The 14,978-nt window shown below is 44.9% G+C and overlaps 1 protein-coding gene across 5 annotated transcripts in view; it reads right to left on the bottom strand.

The window, feature by feature from the left end:
* LOC309663834 (transducin-like enhancer protein 1) overlaps positions 1 to 14,978 on the bottom strand; it is an 87,004-nt gene that overhangs the window by 1,541 nt on the left and 70,485 nt on the right. For 4 of the 5 annotated variants that reach the window (XM_082468389.1, XM_082468392.1, XM_082468391.1 and 1 more), the window contains 4 exons: positions 7,053 to 7,302; positions 5,041 to 5,288; positions 1,737 to 1,884; positions 193 to 343 (listed from right to left, as the gene is read on the bottom strand). In XM_082468389.1, coding sequence (XP_082324515.1) covers positions 193 to 343; positions 1,737 to 1,884; positions 5,041 to 5,288; positions 7,053 to 7,302 — 797 coding nt within the window. Of the gene's footprint in view, positions 1 to 192; positions 344 to 1,736; positions 1,885 to 4,644; positions 4,691 to 5,040; positions 5,289 to 7,052; positions 7,303 to 14,978 lie in introns of those variants that run through there. The other variant, XM_082468393.1, reaches the window with a different exon arrangement.

Below are 14,978 nucleotides of genomic sequence, written 5' to 3'. Positions count from 1 at the left end.
TTTCCCAACTCAGGGAAAACAGACCAAAACAGACATCCCTAGACTCTGAGGGACATTTTAAGACAATAGAATTACTGCATCCAGCTGCTCAGAAAACAACATTTTTTCCAGATATCATCTCCACTATATTCTTTAGAAGTATTTTCCATTTAGGCCATCAACATTCCCCGGTTTCCTTTCAGTTGAACTCACCACAATAAGCAAATTTCAGGGATAGCACACAGCTCTCGTGGAGATGCAGCTGGTACTTGTCAGGTTTGTTCACGTGGAGAACTTCCACGTTGCTGCTCTCCATGCCCACGGCCAGCCACTCCCCAGTTGGGCAATAACCAAGGGAGAATATCTACAAGAAGCAGAAGAGGCTCACTGAGTATTCTGCCCAACAGACTCAGGAAGTGAACAGACAACAAGAAAAGGGGAAAACCCAGCAAGAACAGGAGGAGGTAATAAGCAAAGGCCAAGTCTACAGGACAACCATGCCAACCCAGATAAGTCAAGCGTTAAAGACCTTTATGAAACAATTGGAAAAAAATAAAAACAACTGCAACACTTATGGCATGGGTGATAAAATCAAGAAATTACTCTTAATAATAACGGTATTCTGTGTGTTGTTTGAAAGGGCTCCTTGTCTTTTACAGATACTAACTGAAATACTTATGGATGAAATGATATAACGTCTGGGATTTACTTTAAAATAATCCAGTGTTTGGGGGCAGGGAGGACAGATGAGATAAGACTGCTCATGTGTTAGTAACTGTTGAAGCTGGGTGATGGGCATATGTGGTTTATCATATAATTCTCTGTACTTTCATATATGCTTGAACATTCTCCGTTCTCATATATTGAATATATTTGAAATTTTCCATAAGAAGTTTAAAAAAGGGGCAGACCAAAAATAGGATCCTACCCATAACGGGAACAGGGCTGGAAGGGAACAGGGAAGACTATAAGAAACTCAACAAAATTTTGACAGGGACATGAAATTTAGTTGCATGTACAGTTGTTTTCCATTTCTGTCCTATTTTTCTGACTGGAATTATTAAAGAAAAAAAAGTAAGTAAATAAGTCACGATAAAAAGAACAATTCCACCATCAACAGAAAGCACTTAAAATGGCACGCACTATCTTTCCCCAAACAGGCCTCGATTCAGACACTTGACATCTAAATAAGCTCCACAATCCACAAAGTTGCCATTTTTATATCATTTCAAAACTCCATAAATCGAGTCAGCCATGAGTCCAATGTCTAAGGGATGAGTAATAAAATGGGCATCCACTGAGATACCGCTGTATTTTTTAAGCTCCCTGATTTAAGCAAAATGAATCAACTTGTAGAGCTGTTATGATTTTTCTCTACTCCTTGTGATATCCCTGCATATTTTTCAAGGTCTATTTATATGTGAATAAAATCATTTCTCACCCCCACATTAGACGGTGAGAAGATGGACAACAGACCAGACCCTGTATGTTCTTCATGGCACAAATTCCTGAAACGAACTCATATACAAATAAAACAACTAACACGTCTTAACCTACAGCATTTTAAAAACCAGTCTAAGTGTTTCAGGGTAATTTGTGTGTGTGTGTGTGTGTGTGTGTGTTTGTATCTCAAATTAAAGCCCGGTCTGTTTGTCTAGCTACTACTCTTGGGGGCGGGAGGGAGGTGGGGAGGTGTGGGGAGGGGGTGTGCCACACACAGAGCACTGCGTGGGTTCCGGGGAGGGACAAGCCTGCACCTGGGAGGTGAAGTCGTGCTGCTGCAGCTGCCGCCCTTCGCGCAGGTCCCAGGACCGGACCGTGTTGTCCAAGCCACCCGTCCAGAGCTTGGTGCCATCGTTAGAAATGTCAATACAGCTGGCCCCGTCTGTGTGGCCCTGGAATTGCCTGATAAAACAAACCAGATTGAATAATGATTTCCTGCCAGAGCTCAAGGTAAACACTGTTGTGTTGTTAGTTTTGGACTCGCTGTGCGTGTGTCATCTCCTCGGTGTCTGCTGATGTGCAAGATCAAACCAACCTTCCCCCCGAGGAAGAGAGGAAACGGCACCTGCAGACTTTCTTTTCCTTTTTTCATGATCCAAGTGCTGAAGAAATGGAATGCCGTTTTAGGTCACCACACAGGAGAAGTTAAATACGCTCCTATAGCTATTCTTACAAATCTGTCTGGAAGGTAAAATTCCTCCCAGGTCTGGAAAAGTGTTTAAGTGTGAAAGTGGGAAAAAAAAAGACAAACACACAAAATCCCAAGTGTATTCCTTAAAGAAAGAAGCAGGCTTGGCCTATAACTGTGCGGGCCTGAATCACCACATCACCAGCTCAGGGCCCAGGAGCACTTCCATTTCCATGAGTGAGTAACACCGCAATGCCCTTCGTGCCAACAAAGCATGAGCTCATGTATTTACTCAACCTCGCTTTTTCTATTCGAAAGAGCCCCACGTTAGGAAATCTGGACTCCTGGAGACAAAGGGGCATACCGGCCTCCTGACTCAGAGGTGCGGGGCAGAGACAGAGCTGATTGCTGACTGACCCTTGGGCACGGTCCTGCCCTCAAATCTGAGCACAAGACTGTTGTTCTCTTCAAGGGGAACCTCGTGCCTCAGTCAAAAACCACCACCAAAGAACAGACTTGTGGTTGCCAAGGGCAGGGGGCAGGGAGGGATGGACTGGGAGTTTGGGGTTAGCAGATGCAAACTATTACATTTAGAATGGAAAAACAACAAGGTCCTACTGTCTAGCACAGGGAACTCTATCCAAACTCCTGGGATAAACCATAATGGAAAAGAATATTAAAAAAAGAATGTGTCACTTTGCTGTACAGCAGAAACTAGCACAACACTGTAAATCAACTATACTTCAAAAAACAAACAAACAAGAAACAAAGAACCACCACCAAGGACAACCAGCCAACAGGGGTTTGCTGAGTGCGATGCTCTGCCAGGCCCCAGGCAGGGCTTGCCGAGGGGAGGTTGACGTAAGCCACCACAGGGCTGGTGGTATGGGGGTCGTGGACCTGGTTTTGCAGGCCAAGAGGGAGCTGGCAGGGGAGTGATCGGAACAGGTGAGAAGTGTTCCGAGGTCCGATCAGAATGGCGAACGAGGCAGAACCCATGAGAGAACTGCTTGGAAATTTCAACACCCGGAGAAAAGTTTCCACCGCCTCCCCTTCCTATTACCTTATTATTCCTGCAGAGCTCCCAACTTTAAAGCTGAGCTTGGAGGAAAAGACAAGAGTACCACTGTTGCCCTGATTTCTGAGACAAGATGTGAACCATCACTCCAAAATCTCTTCCCTGAAAACTACTCAGAACTTCCATCCTGGTCCTCTCCCCCATGTACCCCAACTCTCTGCCTCAAATGTCCCAGCCTGCATCCAAGGCTTTCCCACTGGTCGGGAGCAGTCCTGCCCCACCTTTCCAAAGTGCTGCTTTTCTGTCCTCGAACAGCTCGTGAAACCCAGGGACCTCCTCTTCATTTCATCCTCTGAATTTTTTTTTTACCTCTGAAACTCATGAAATACTTTGACTTCTTGAAAACCACTGTGTTTCTCTGCTGACCTAAGCTCTTGGTGGGGGTTCCTCCATCCCTCCATCCACTTATCTCAGTGCTACCCTCAGGTCAGGCTCCTAGAACGCAGATCCTAGGGCTGTTCAGAACGTGCTGGGTCACAGCAGATACAAAGATATTCAGGAGACTCCGTACTGCCCTGTCACACAGAGTGGCCGCTAGCCATGTGTGGCCTGTCCAAACTGAGAGAGAGAGAGAGAGATGTGTGAAGCAGGCCAACATATCCAACAGGTACTTACTCCCTGAGGGCCGGCACAGAGCAGGGGTTCAGAACATACAAGAGGGCAGAGTGCCTGGGCCCCATTACAGCTCCTCCACAATAATATCAGGATAACAGCAGTGCAGAAGCGACAAGGATTAAAGAGATGAATATTTGAAAAGCACTTCGAATGAATATTTTGGGAGAGCTATTTATTAAGTTTAAAAAAAGAAAAAAGCAGAAAGAAAAGAAAAAATAGCCAACGCTTGCTAGGCTGAAAGTTTGAAGGGGCTGTTGGCCCTGGCTCCGTTTGTTCACTTTGCTCATTCTGAGCTGCCCGGAGAGTGACAAGAAAAATAACTGCCACACTGTCACCCACACACAGGGACAGAGCCTGGTTCGGTGACCCTTAGTGGATTTCTACAGAAACGGCTGAAGAAAGAGTGAGCTGCTATAATGAATTCCACAGCCCGTCCCATCCCTCTAGCTCTGGGCCTGGAAGCATGGGAGGAGTCCTGCTAAGTAACCTACAAGACTAAAAATGCACCATGAACAGTGTTTCTGAGTGAAGACGAACTGTGACACGAAAGGGCGAAACACAGGCCCGTTCTGCCGTAGATGTTTAACTAGTTCTTCCTTTTCTAAAGACTTTTCTCTAACATCCCTGATGTGAGCACTGACTCAGCCAGAGGGAGTGAGCTGGCCAGAGCCGAGGAGGGACACAAAGGTGGAAGATTCCAAGCAGCTGGGCTCAAGCTGGGTTCCCGGGTGAAATGACCCCTGGACAGAGCTTATTTAGTTATTGAGAAACACAGCTACTTTAAAACCATTTTGTGGGTGAAATTCGTGGAATCTCCTCTTCTAATGTCCTTTTGCTGATTTTCTGTCATCCTTTATCAGCTGGCTCCTGTGTGCACATACGAGGTTCTAGGCAAAGCCAAAAACATCTAGTATTGAGGACCTTTTGTACCTCCATCTAATCCATGGTATGCTGCCCCTTGGCAAAAGCCAGGAATGTTTTTTAAACAAATCTGGCATGTGTATGTGGCTGAAGAATGGGAACATTAGGGAGGTAAATATGAAGCCTGGGTGACACCCAAGCGTGGCCGCAAGACCGTAAGCCCTCTGAGGGCAGTGATACGGTACTGACACCCAGATCCAAGCCTGGCACGTGTGGGCTGAGCCCGGGGGCAGGCAGAGAAGCAGGGGTAACAGGGGGCCTTTTGACCCAGGTACTCAAGCAGGGAAGCCCCACTCAGGAAACCACCCCTGCTCACCTCACCAGCGTCTGGTTGTGCAGGTCCCACACGGCGATGTTGCCGTCGCTGCAGCATGAGAAGCAGACCTTGGAGTCGGGGCTGATGGCCAAGGCGTAGCAGGCGGGGGCCGAGGACGTCAGCTCTGCCTTGATGCGCGGGGTGGGAGCCGCCAGGTCCCAAATGGACAGGGTACTGGCTTCCCCTCCCACTATGAGAGTGCAGCCATCAGGGAGCAATTTGCAGGAACGGATGTAGTTATCCCTGTTCTGTGAAATAAACATAATTCAATTGTTATAATGCATGACCAAGCAGTAACAATGCCATGTTCTCTAACTGCTGTCTCGGTTGTTGACTTAAAAAGTGGTATTTCATGGACACTACCAAAGCAAGCGTTCTGTAGTAAAGATCAGGATCTGATGGCCACTGGCTCCTTCGAAGTCATAAACAAAGCAAACTCACAGGATTGCTCGGCATGTGTGAAGGCTTAGATATAACTGCCACCGAAGCCCAATTTCCTGCTGAGTAGACGGAACTGAGATGATCAGTGGATGTAAGGTAAGGGTACACGTACTTCTTCACAAAGAAAACACTTCTCACAGCTAGTTTATAAATCTTTGACCTCATCACCCTCTGTTATTTACTATTTGGAAACTGCAGACACACTGCCTATGCTTTGGTTTTCATTACTCTTAAGTTTCTGCCTAAGGCTTGTACTACTGTGTCTTCATTAGCCAAATGGATCCTTGTCTGAGACTTTAACACAGCTGCTTTCTCAAGTTGTAACATGGCTGCTGTGATATTTAAGCCTCTCAATCCAAAGGCCCAAAAAATGAATAAAAGGCATCTCTCCATCAAAACCAACACATTAGAAAAGGGAGGTGGGACCTAAAATGACCCCCGCCCTCTCCAACAAAGAAATAACTGCTATCCTTTGACCCAAACAGATACAGTCAGAGTCTTTACTATGCTTTAACCATGGACTATTGTTCAAAGATTAGAGAAACTTTAAGCAATGTAATTTCAAAAAAGATGATGAGTGTTACAAAACTCTCCTACCATTGGGTTGCCAAAAAGCTTGTCTGGGTTTTTCCATAAGATGTTTAAGTATGTCTCCCTATGTTTAACTTTCATTAATGCATATATTTTTAAGTTATTTGATTGCAAAAAAAAAAAAAACCAAGAACTAGCCCAAAGAGCCTTTTCGTCTCAAAAACACAGTCAGTCTTCATTTTGGAAACACCCGCTCGGGAATCCTTGCCATTTGCCAGGCAGGCAGCAGGTAAAGTGTACCACATGCCAAAGCAAAGTGCAGGCAGACACCCTACAGGGGCAGGGCGGCCTATAGTCCACTTAAGGCCAATGGTACGTGGTGTGTAAATCCTGTGGTTACTGTGTAGAGAACATGTCCTGACGTATTCTATGATCCTGGAAAATGCAACATGGTATTGGCGGGGGGGAGGAGGGGGGGTAGAGTAGATGCCTTGGGGAAGCATTCCCACCACCCCCGTTCTGCTGAAGGCTGCCCTGATTTCTTGCAGTGTGATCTAGTAACTCGTTCCTAAAGTTAAGGTCATAAAACGCAGCCAGGTCTCCCTGAAAACACAGACCCTGTTCAGAATGGTTTTATGCCACGTTATCAAATGTTTACTCTTCAATATTTATCCAAAGGCTGTAGGGAAATTAAAAGTCGAGGGGAGTGCAGGGCTCAGAGTCCAAGCCTAGCTGCACTCCATCCATTAAACGGGAAACCCCCTTCTGAATACACATTCAAACAAGGACTGCTTCTGTAAACTACTGTTAAAATATTTTTGAAGAGAAATCCATCAACTCTGGGATTTAACCACTGAAATGGCAACAAATGAAACCTTCAGGCTGAGGGGAGAGAGTGGGGAGAGCTAAATAGCTAACACAGGAAACAGAATGGGCTTCCATTTCCTCATAATGGGAATAAAACCCAGGCCCCGACAGCGATTTCCTTATTGAGTCTCCAGGAGGAAATTACCCTTGTGCACCAGCTCCTTCTCACTCACCAGACAGTCGAGCTGAGAGACAGGGCTCTTGTTGCCAGGGTGGCTGATGTCCCAGACCTTGACGCAGCCCTTCCCACCCGTGTACACGTGTCGCGTGGGGTTGCTGATGGTCACCGCACACACCACCTCCCCATGGTTCAGGGTGTTGATCTGGCGAGCGTGTCGGGGGATGCCGGGGCCAATGAGGGCGTCCGGGGGGAAGGGGACAGGCTGCATCTGACCGTCTGCAGTAACGTGGAAGGAGTATGCGCTTTTGGGGAGGGGTTGATTAGGGAGAAGAGAGAAGAACGGGAGAGGAGACAGAAAAAACATTTATCATAAAGCAATTGGTCCTTACCGCAGCACGCTTCTATGAGAAAAACAAAGCCAAGATTCTTGCCATGACTTCCTTTTGAAATCAATATAAGTTGAAGTGTTTACTGATGAAACAAATGAAATAAATAACAGCCAAAGTCTAGGGTGTTAAAAAAAGATATATATTAAATGCTTTTAAAAAAACTTTTTAAAATTTTTAAACTGTGCTCTTCATTCCATAAGGCATTCCTTCAAATCCTGTTAAAAAACATTACATGTACTTCCAAATTAATATAAAATACTTCCTTCTTGTACCTTGTATAATTGTATGGTTCCTTAGTATAATTTAAAATGATAATTTTTGATGCTTAAGATGAAGCCCTTGAGAGCTCATAATGATTACACATGGTAAACCGTGTATTTCAACATCAACAAACAAAAACAGCTTTCTAAACATCCCAGTTTAAGGCTTGGACTTAAACTCTCTTTTGCATAATTAACAGAAAATAATAAAGAGATTCTCTTACATCAAATGGCTTTGTGACAAGACTTCAAGTTTCCTCCTCAACAACCTCCCTGTCTACTTTGGCCACAAAGCCCAGTTTTATCGAAGGCAGCAAAGCTTTCAACTAAAAGACTACTCTTCCCAGCTTTGCTCTAGCCAGGTATGCCCATGTGCTGACCGACGAGATGTAGGCAGAAGCTGCTGGGTGGCACTTAGTTCATAACTTGAAAGAAAGGGGACCCTGAGGGACATGGAAACTATCTGTAATTTCCATTCAATTTTGCTGTGAACCTAAAATTGTTCTAAAAAATAAGTTTATTAATTAAAAAAAAGAAAAGAAAAAGAATTTAAAAAGAGGGAGGGGAGAGTGCCTTCCTTCTTCTCTTCCTCCTTCTTGCTACCTGAACTATGAGCAAGATGACTGGAGCTCCAGCAGCGTTTTTGGGCCACAAGGTGACTCTGAAGATGGAACTCAATTGCTGAGGGGGACAGAACAGAAAGATAGAATGCAGAGGTCCTGGTGACACTGTGAGACCTGGGGCTGTATCACTGGGGCTGTGATACCTGCCCTGGGCTACTGACAGCCAGTATCTTTTATGGAACAGAGAAATAAACTTCTATGTTACTTAAGCTATTATTTTCTTCCCTGTTAAATACAAACAAACCTAATCCTAGTGCACACTTCTGTTTCTACACCAAAATCTTAAAGCATATTTTTTCTCTAACAATCTAATTATTCAAACTCCAAGCACTCATATACTACAGATACTAGAAAGCACGCACAAAGAAAAGACCCTGTAGAGGATGGAAGATATAGGAGTGCTAACATTTCCTACCCACATCTGAACTAGGCACTTTGAAGACCACTGCTTTCACTTTCTTCTTATCCAAAGCATCACTCGGTGACCTAGAAGTTCAACATTAAACCTTTTCTATAGGTCTGCATACATAAACAATAAATGAAGTACGTAGGGTTTCCTCCCTCCCATAACCTTCTGGAATAAGTCTGGGCCCTTTCTGGAATTTATCATTGGTACCTTGCAGTCCTTTTACAGATCCTAAAGACCTTGGGTATTAATACAGAACTTAAATTTTCATTTTAATGCTAACTCAAATTTTGAAAAATAACTAAGCATGCACAAAACTTAAAATTGATAGAAGATATCAGGTTTCTACCTGCCTGCACATAAAACCACATACTTCCTTAGCTTGAAAATAAAATACATGCTATTATTTTCCTTCTATAAAAACAAAATATCAAATATATGAAAAGATTTTTAAAAGAACTTCCCCTTCTCCCTGACCAAAGGACACAATTTTAGATATGTTATCTCCTGGCAAACTGGTTCCAGTAACTAATCTTATACGGCTATTTGGCCCAAATCCTTAACATTACTCTTAATTTGAATGACTGAGTACACATAATGGAAACCACAAAGAATGTCCTAGAAAATGAATATGTATATAAGACAACTACAGCTCAAAGCCCTTATGTCACCAAACCACTAAATCTCCTATTTTTTCATACTGAAGTATATTTGATGTACAACATTATATAAGTTAGAGGCATATAATACAGTGATTCACAACTTTTAAAGGTTGTGAGTTTATAGTTATTATAAAATAATACTCATTATTATTTTATAATAAAATATATTTTATAATTATAAAATATAATAAAATATAATATACTCATAATATAATACCATTTATAGTTATTATAAAATATTGGCTATATTCCTTGTACAATATATCCTTGCAGATCATTTTATACATAATCATTTGTACCTCTTAATCCCCTACCCCTACTTATCCCTCTCCCTCTTCCCTCTCCACACTGGTAACCACTAGTTTGTTCTCTACTCTGTGAGTCTGTTTCTTTTTTGTTATTATATCTCCTATTTTTAGCTCACAGTATCCTTTAGTGTCCTTAGTAGTGTACCAAGCCCACATGGTATTTCAATACATGCACATTACACTTAATTGAACCTATGCCATTTATTATAGGATATTTGGAGTTGGAATCAAATAGCATTGTATTATTGCCCTTGAAGATGAGACCACAAGAACTGGGGTTTAAGTCTATTCACATTCTAAATTATGTGACCCAGATACCAGGCACCACGACCTGGGTCTGAAAATAACAAATGAACAGTGGTAAACGTGGGGGAGAGAACTTGCCTCTTAAAGCTTTCTGTGCTGTGAGGAAAATGGCAGATGTGAAGGTTAGTTTTTCTGTTTGCCATAAATCAAGGTGGGTACCTCTAGGTAGGCAGTTTCCATCAGGTACCCTTTTAGCAATTCCTGATTTTTAGGGGAAGGAAATTTTATCTCGCTTCAACTGGAACTCTGCTTATTATAGAGTTAAATGTTCCAGATTAAAATAGATGCACAAAGTACAGAGAGCTGTATGCTTGTCTTTGGAAGATACCCACCTCTCCCCTAGGTGTCCTCTTCTTTAAACCGCACAGGAGGTCTGTGATCATCATACTTAGGCAGTTTAAAATTGATTCACAGTGCAGCGAACTGCTGCCAGAAGCTGTGAACATTCGTCTGTCCCAGGGGAAACCCATATGGCTGTTAATACATCAGTCAGAGGGGGCCTCGGAGGAAGCTGGCGCTGCCTGCTGTGCTGGAGGGCCTAATCAAATGAACAAACCCCAGTGAGGCACAGGGCGGGTGTGGCTCACAGAGGGACCCACAGGAAGGAAAAACCAGGGGAGCAAACAAGACAGCTTGGAATCTGTTATTCACTTCCGGGAAGAAGACAAACGTCTCTGAGAAAGTCCACATTGATGGCGCATCGTGACAACGTTCAAGAGATCCCAGAAGGAAACTTACCCTCTTTACTGACTGAGGAACTAGGGAACGTAAGATCAACCAGGAGGGGGAATTTATAAACAGATAGTGTACATTTATAACTATCTCTCAAGCCTGAATTCAGAAAGAGACCAGCCACAAAAGAATGCATATGGTACAACTGCATTTACAGAAGTTCAAACCCATGCAGGATTCACCTCTGGTATTAGAAGTTGGGGTGGTGGTTCCCCTAGAGACTGGAAGGAGCATGGCAAGGGGTTTTTCAGGTGCTCTTGGTGCAAAGTCACTGGGCTATACACACATGATGTGTACATTTTTTTTCTATATGTATACCTCAATTTTAAAAGCTTGGATTTATTTGTTTATTCAAGAAAAAGGTGAGAGGGGGCGCCCGACCGATGAACACAGTAGGCTGGGTCCACAGCCAGGATGAGAGCCCAGACTCTGGATTCAAAGGGACCTGAGATGCGGGGGCCCCCGGCTCGAGGCCTCACTGACTGTGGTTTTCCGAACGGGCCTACCTACCTGAGCCCTGTAATGTGTCCATTTTCTGATCGACAAGATTGAAATAATAATAAAATGTTGGGGTCGCAGGGGTTGTTGTAAGGAAAAAAAGAGAGAAAACAGCTGCAAAAGTGCAAAACCCTTAACCGTGCTCGACACCTGCAGGGGGCCTTCGGGAAATGACAGCATCGATATTAAACACCCGTGACTTAAAAAGAGGAAAGTGAGGCTATGTTGAATCCAGGGCTCTTATCTCGAACAGGGGACAAGCGTGAGGGCCAGGAATGCGGAAAGGGAGGAAGGCGCGGGGTGGGAGCCAGGAAAGCACAGGGCGATGGCGAGGCCAGGAAAACCGGGAAATTCATAAATCCTAAAAGGCGAGGTGGGGAGACAGCAGCGGGCAAAGAGGGGCGGAGGACGTTTGGAGGGAGGATTGTGGCAAACTGTGGGGCAGAAGGAAGGAGCCCCTGGGGCCCTGCTTAGGGGCCCCCCACCCACATCCCAGAGCCTCAGAGAACTGAGTCCCCCTGCTGTTCGAATCAGGCACCTGCAGACCAGGATCTGACTCGGAAATCTGGTGGCAGAACTGAACAGAGTAAAGCCCACTGGACCTCACAGATTTAAAAACTGAATGAAATCCAACTCATTCAGACTCTTCAGTCACTGGGCACACGGCAGAGGTGAAGGCACTCAGAGTCCCCACAGGTGCTACACAAACTGGGAAACAGGACTGCGTTCTGGGGAAGCACGTTGTCTTTCCCTAGCAGACTGGCTCCTGTTAATAAAACTACGCTGTGTTCTGTGCGCAAAGGAAAACAGGTGTTAGAGTTGTTGGTTTGCTGGAAGCAGAGAGGAACGGCAGTGGCCGGATCCAGCGAACGGTAATGAAGAACCACGGACCCCAGAGATAAAGGCTGCGGCCAAGACCCCGCTGCCTGTGAACCTGGCCCTCTTGAGGGGGAATCTGTGGCTGTATTAAACAGGTATCAAGAAAAATCTGATCATGTCAAAACCGTCACTGGCTCTTCCGGCTCTTCATGGCTCACCGAGCCCTTCACGGTTGAGTGTCGATGAGTCTCAGTTCATATGACCGCCTTGTATCCTAAATTCCCAGCCGCATGGAACAACAGGCCAGTCCCCTAAAATATCGCATGCTGTCACATCTCCACGTCACGCACAAACTGTTCCCTCCTGCCTAGAATAGCACGGCGTCCCCCTAAGCGCACGTCCCTTCCCCCTCCCTCGGCCTGCCTCAACTCCCCAGGTGCCGTGAGTCCTTTCCCAGGACCCTGGCTCCTCCTATAAATCGGTATCATGCTGAGAACTACGGCCCACGTTTACATTTGTCTGTCTCATTCCCGAGTCCTCTGGGATGACTTCGCCAATGAGCATACAACTGGCACTCAGTAAACGAATCCGAATGCCCCGAGTCATTTACTGCTACCTAATCACTTATAAATCGAGGCATGAAAGGTTGCTCCAGCAACCTTTCATTTGTAAGCTACCAGGTTGCTCCTTGTAGCTTACTCTCGTGTAGCTAAGGAAAGTAAGCTACAGGAAGGTGGGGCGTCTCTAACCACCTGGGCCCTGCCAGGCAACTCTCCCAAGGAACTCCTAGTCGTCGTACCAAATGTGGCTCAGGGGTGGTACCAACTTTCCCAAGGGGGGAAGGCAGTCCCTAGAGATGAAAAGCTGGTGAACAGCAAAACAGAAGGCAACGAGAGCAACAACGAGAGTAACAGTGAAATCCACAGCCCACCCCATCAGCAGAACCCGGTGGACGTGGGACCCCGCAGACACCAGCTGCAGCAGAAGTTGCCATGAGTCTAGGTGCTGAAGAGCATTCAGGAAAGTTCAGGAAGTGAGGGGACCCAGGTCAGAGTTTCAGTTTAGTCACTAATAAGATGTGGGGACCACACGGAACTTATTTGGGCCTCATTTCCCTGTTTTTACAACGTGCCCTGACAAAACTTACCCTATCAACGTGACTGCTGAGGTGTGGGGGAAATGAAATCACGTAGGAAAGTACGAAGCACAACATAGATTCAGCCTTTCGTCCCCACGTCACAGAAGGCACCTCGCTGTCCCTTATTATTTACAGCAGGGAAGCGGCACAGGGGAGCTTAACAGGCCCAACTCAGCTCGTCAGCAGGAGAGGTCAGCCAACCACAGAAGTGGGGCTCTAACCATTACCTTAGCTTCCGCATCGGCACCACCTTAGACACTCTCACCTCAAGAGGGCTCGTGGGGCCCATCAGGAGGGAGACACCTACCCGACACAAAAGGAGAACACCAGGCATGTCAGCGTCACTGATGTGCTTCATTATGGAGCCCTGGGCACAGGAGGCTCTGAGGGCTGAGAGCTGGGGCATTTGGCTCATTCTAAGACAGATGAGAATAATGTTAACTTACAATTTTGGAGGATGCTCTCAGCCTGAAGAACTAGTATAGTGAAGGCAGAGGCTGGGGATGCAGTGATGTGGGGTGATAAGAAAACCAGAGCCATATTATTCTAAGACTTCAGGGGCAAAAATGTCCTCAGGTATATAATTCATCTACTTCTGGTAAAACCTCTTTCTTTGCCAATGTAACAAGCTCTACCTTTAACATTTTTTAGGGTCTGCACACCTAACTCCTAACATCTGTAAAATCCTTTACTTCTTTCCCAGGATTTTTCTAGTCTGGCATCCGGGCATCCCCTCAAACAGCAAACATGCAGATCCAGGTGCAATCCCTACCCTATTTGAAGACAGCATTTCTACGCCAATGGAGGGCTTTAGTAACAATTAAATGACACGTTGGAGACTTCAGAGCATTACGATAGAAGACTTTTTTGTTTGTTTCCTTATTAAGTTGAATACACGGCTATCCTCATTTTTTTAAAAAGCAAATGCAGAACTTCTTAAAATGGATAGGAAAAAGAAAATTACTAGACAAAGTAAGGAAGAAGAGATGGCCTAGCTGATATACTAGGAGGTTCTCTGGTCAAAGTCAGCATTTATGATCCTGAGCTCTAGGGCCTACTTCCTCCATCAATTAAACATTTCCAGATTGTAAGTGTGCTGCGGCAGCAACAGGGCTCCTAGGCAGGACAAAGATACAAACCAAGAGATGCGTGGACGAAAAGTAAGACAAAGATAAGTTTAAAATATACAGCCATTTCAAAGCTCAATTCAAAAATCCTAGCAAAGGGAACCAACCACTGCAGGCAAACAGCAGTATTCGATCAAGAAACAGAAAAACTGTGCCTGGTAAGCTGAAAGCCATTTCTGAAGAGGTGAAGAGGGAGAGAGAGGGAAGGGACAGTTGTCCAGCAGCTAAACATAACTCACATCAAAAGGAAGGGCCTCACACCTCAATATAACTCCAAGAAATTAGCTACACATTCCCAGACCATCAAAAAGTAGAAAAACAAAAGTTAAACTAAAACCCACATGGTGATAATATGGCACAAAATAAGCGTGTTACTTTTAGCATTTAATAGACAAAAAATCACCCAAATATCGTGACGAGTAAAAAGGGGGCTGAACTAATTTTCAAATCCACGAAATAAACCAAGTGTGGAATCTAGACATGGTCAACAGAGGGACCAGATGCAAGATCAGGAACGGAGGGCAGAGGGAGGAGGACTGGCCACCGACACGTCTTCTCAGCTAGAAGCCGGGACTGGCCCCTATTCACTGCTGCAAATCATGTTTTCCTAAGAAGCAATTTCACCCCAAATGTAGTTCAGATTTTCTCTTCCCTTTAGGCTCCAACTCCAAAAAGGTAGTTTAAAGATTTATTTAAACACTAAACAAGTG

This window comes from Balaenoptera physalus (genome assembly GCF_965194825.1).
Source record: "Balaenoptera physalus genome assembly, chromosome: 7".
In the NCBI taxonomy this organism is placed as follows: Eukaryota; Metazoa; Chordata; class Mammalia; order Artiodactyla; family Balaenopteridae; genus Balaenoptera; species Balaenoptera physalus.
The sequence above is the reverse complement of the archived record's forward strand: the minus strand, read 5'-3'. Positions and strand labels throughout refer to the sequence as shown.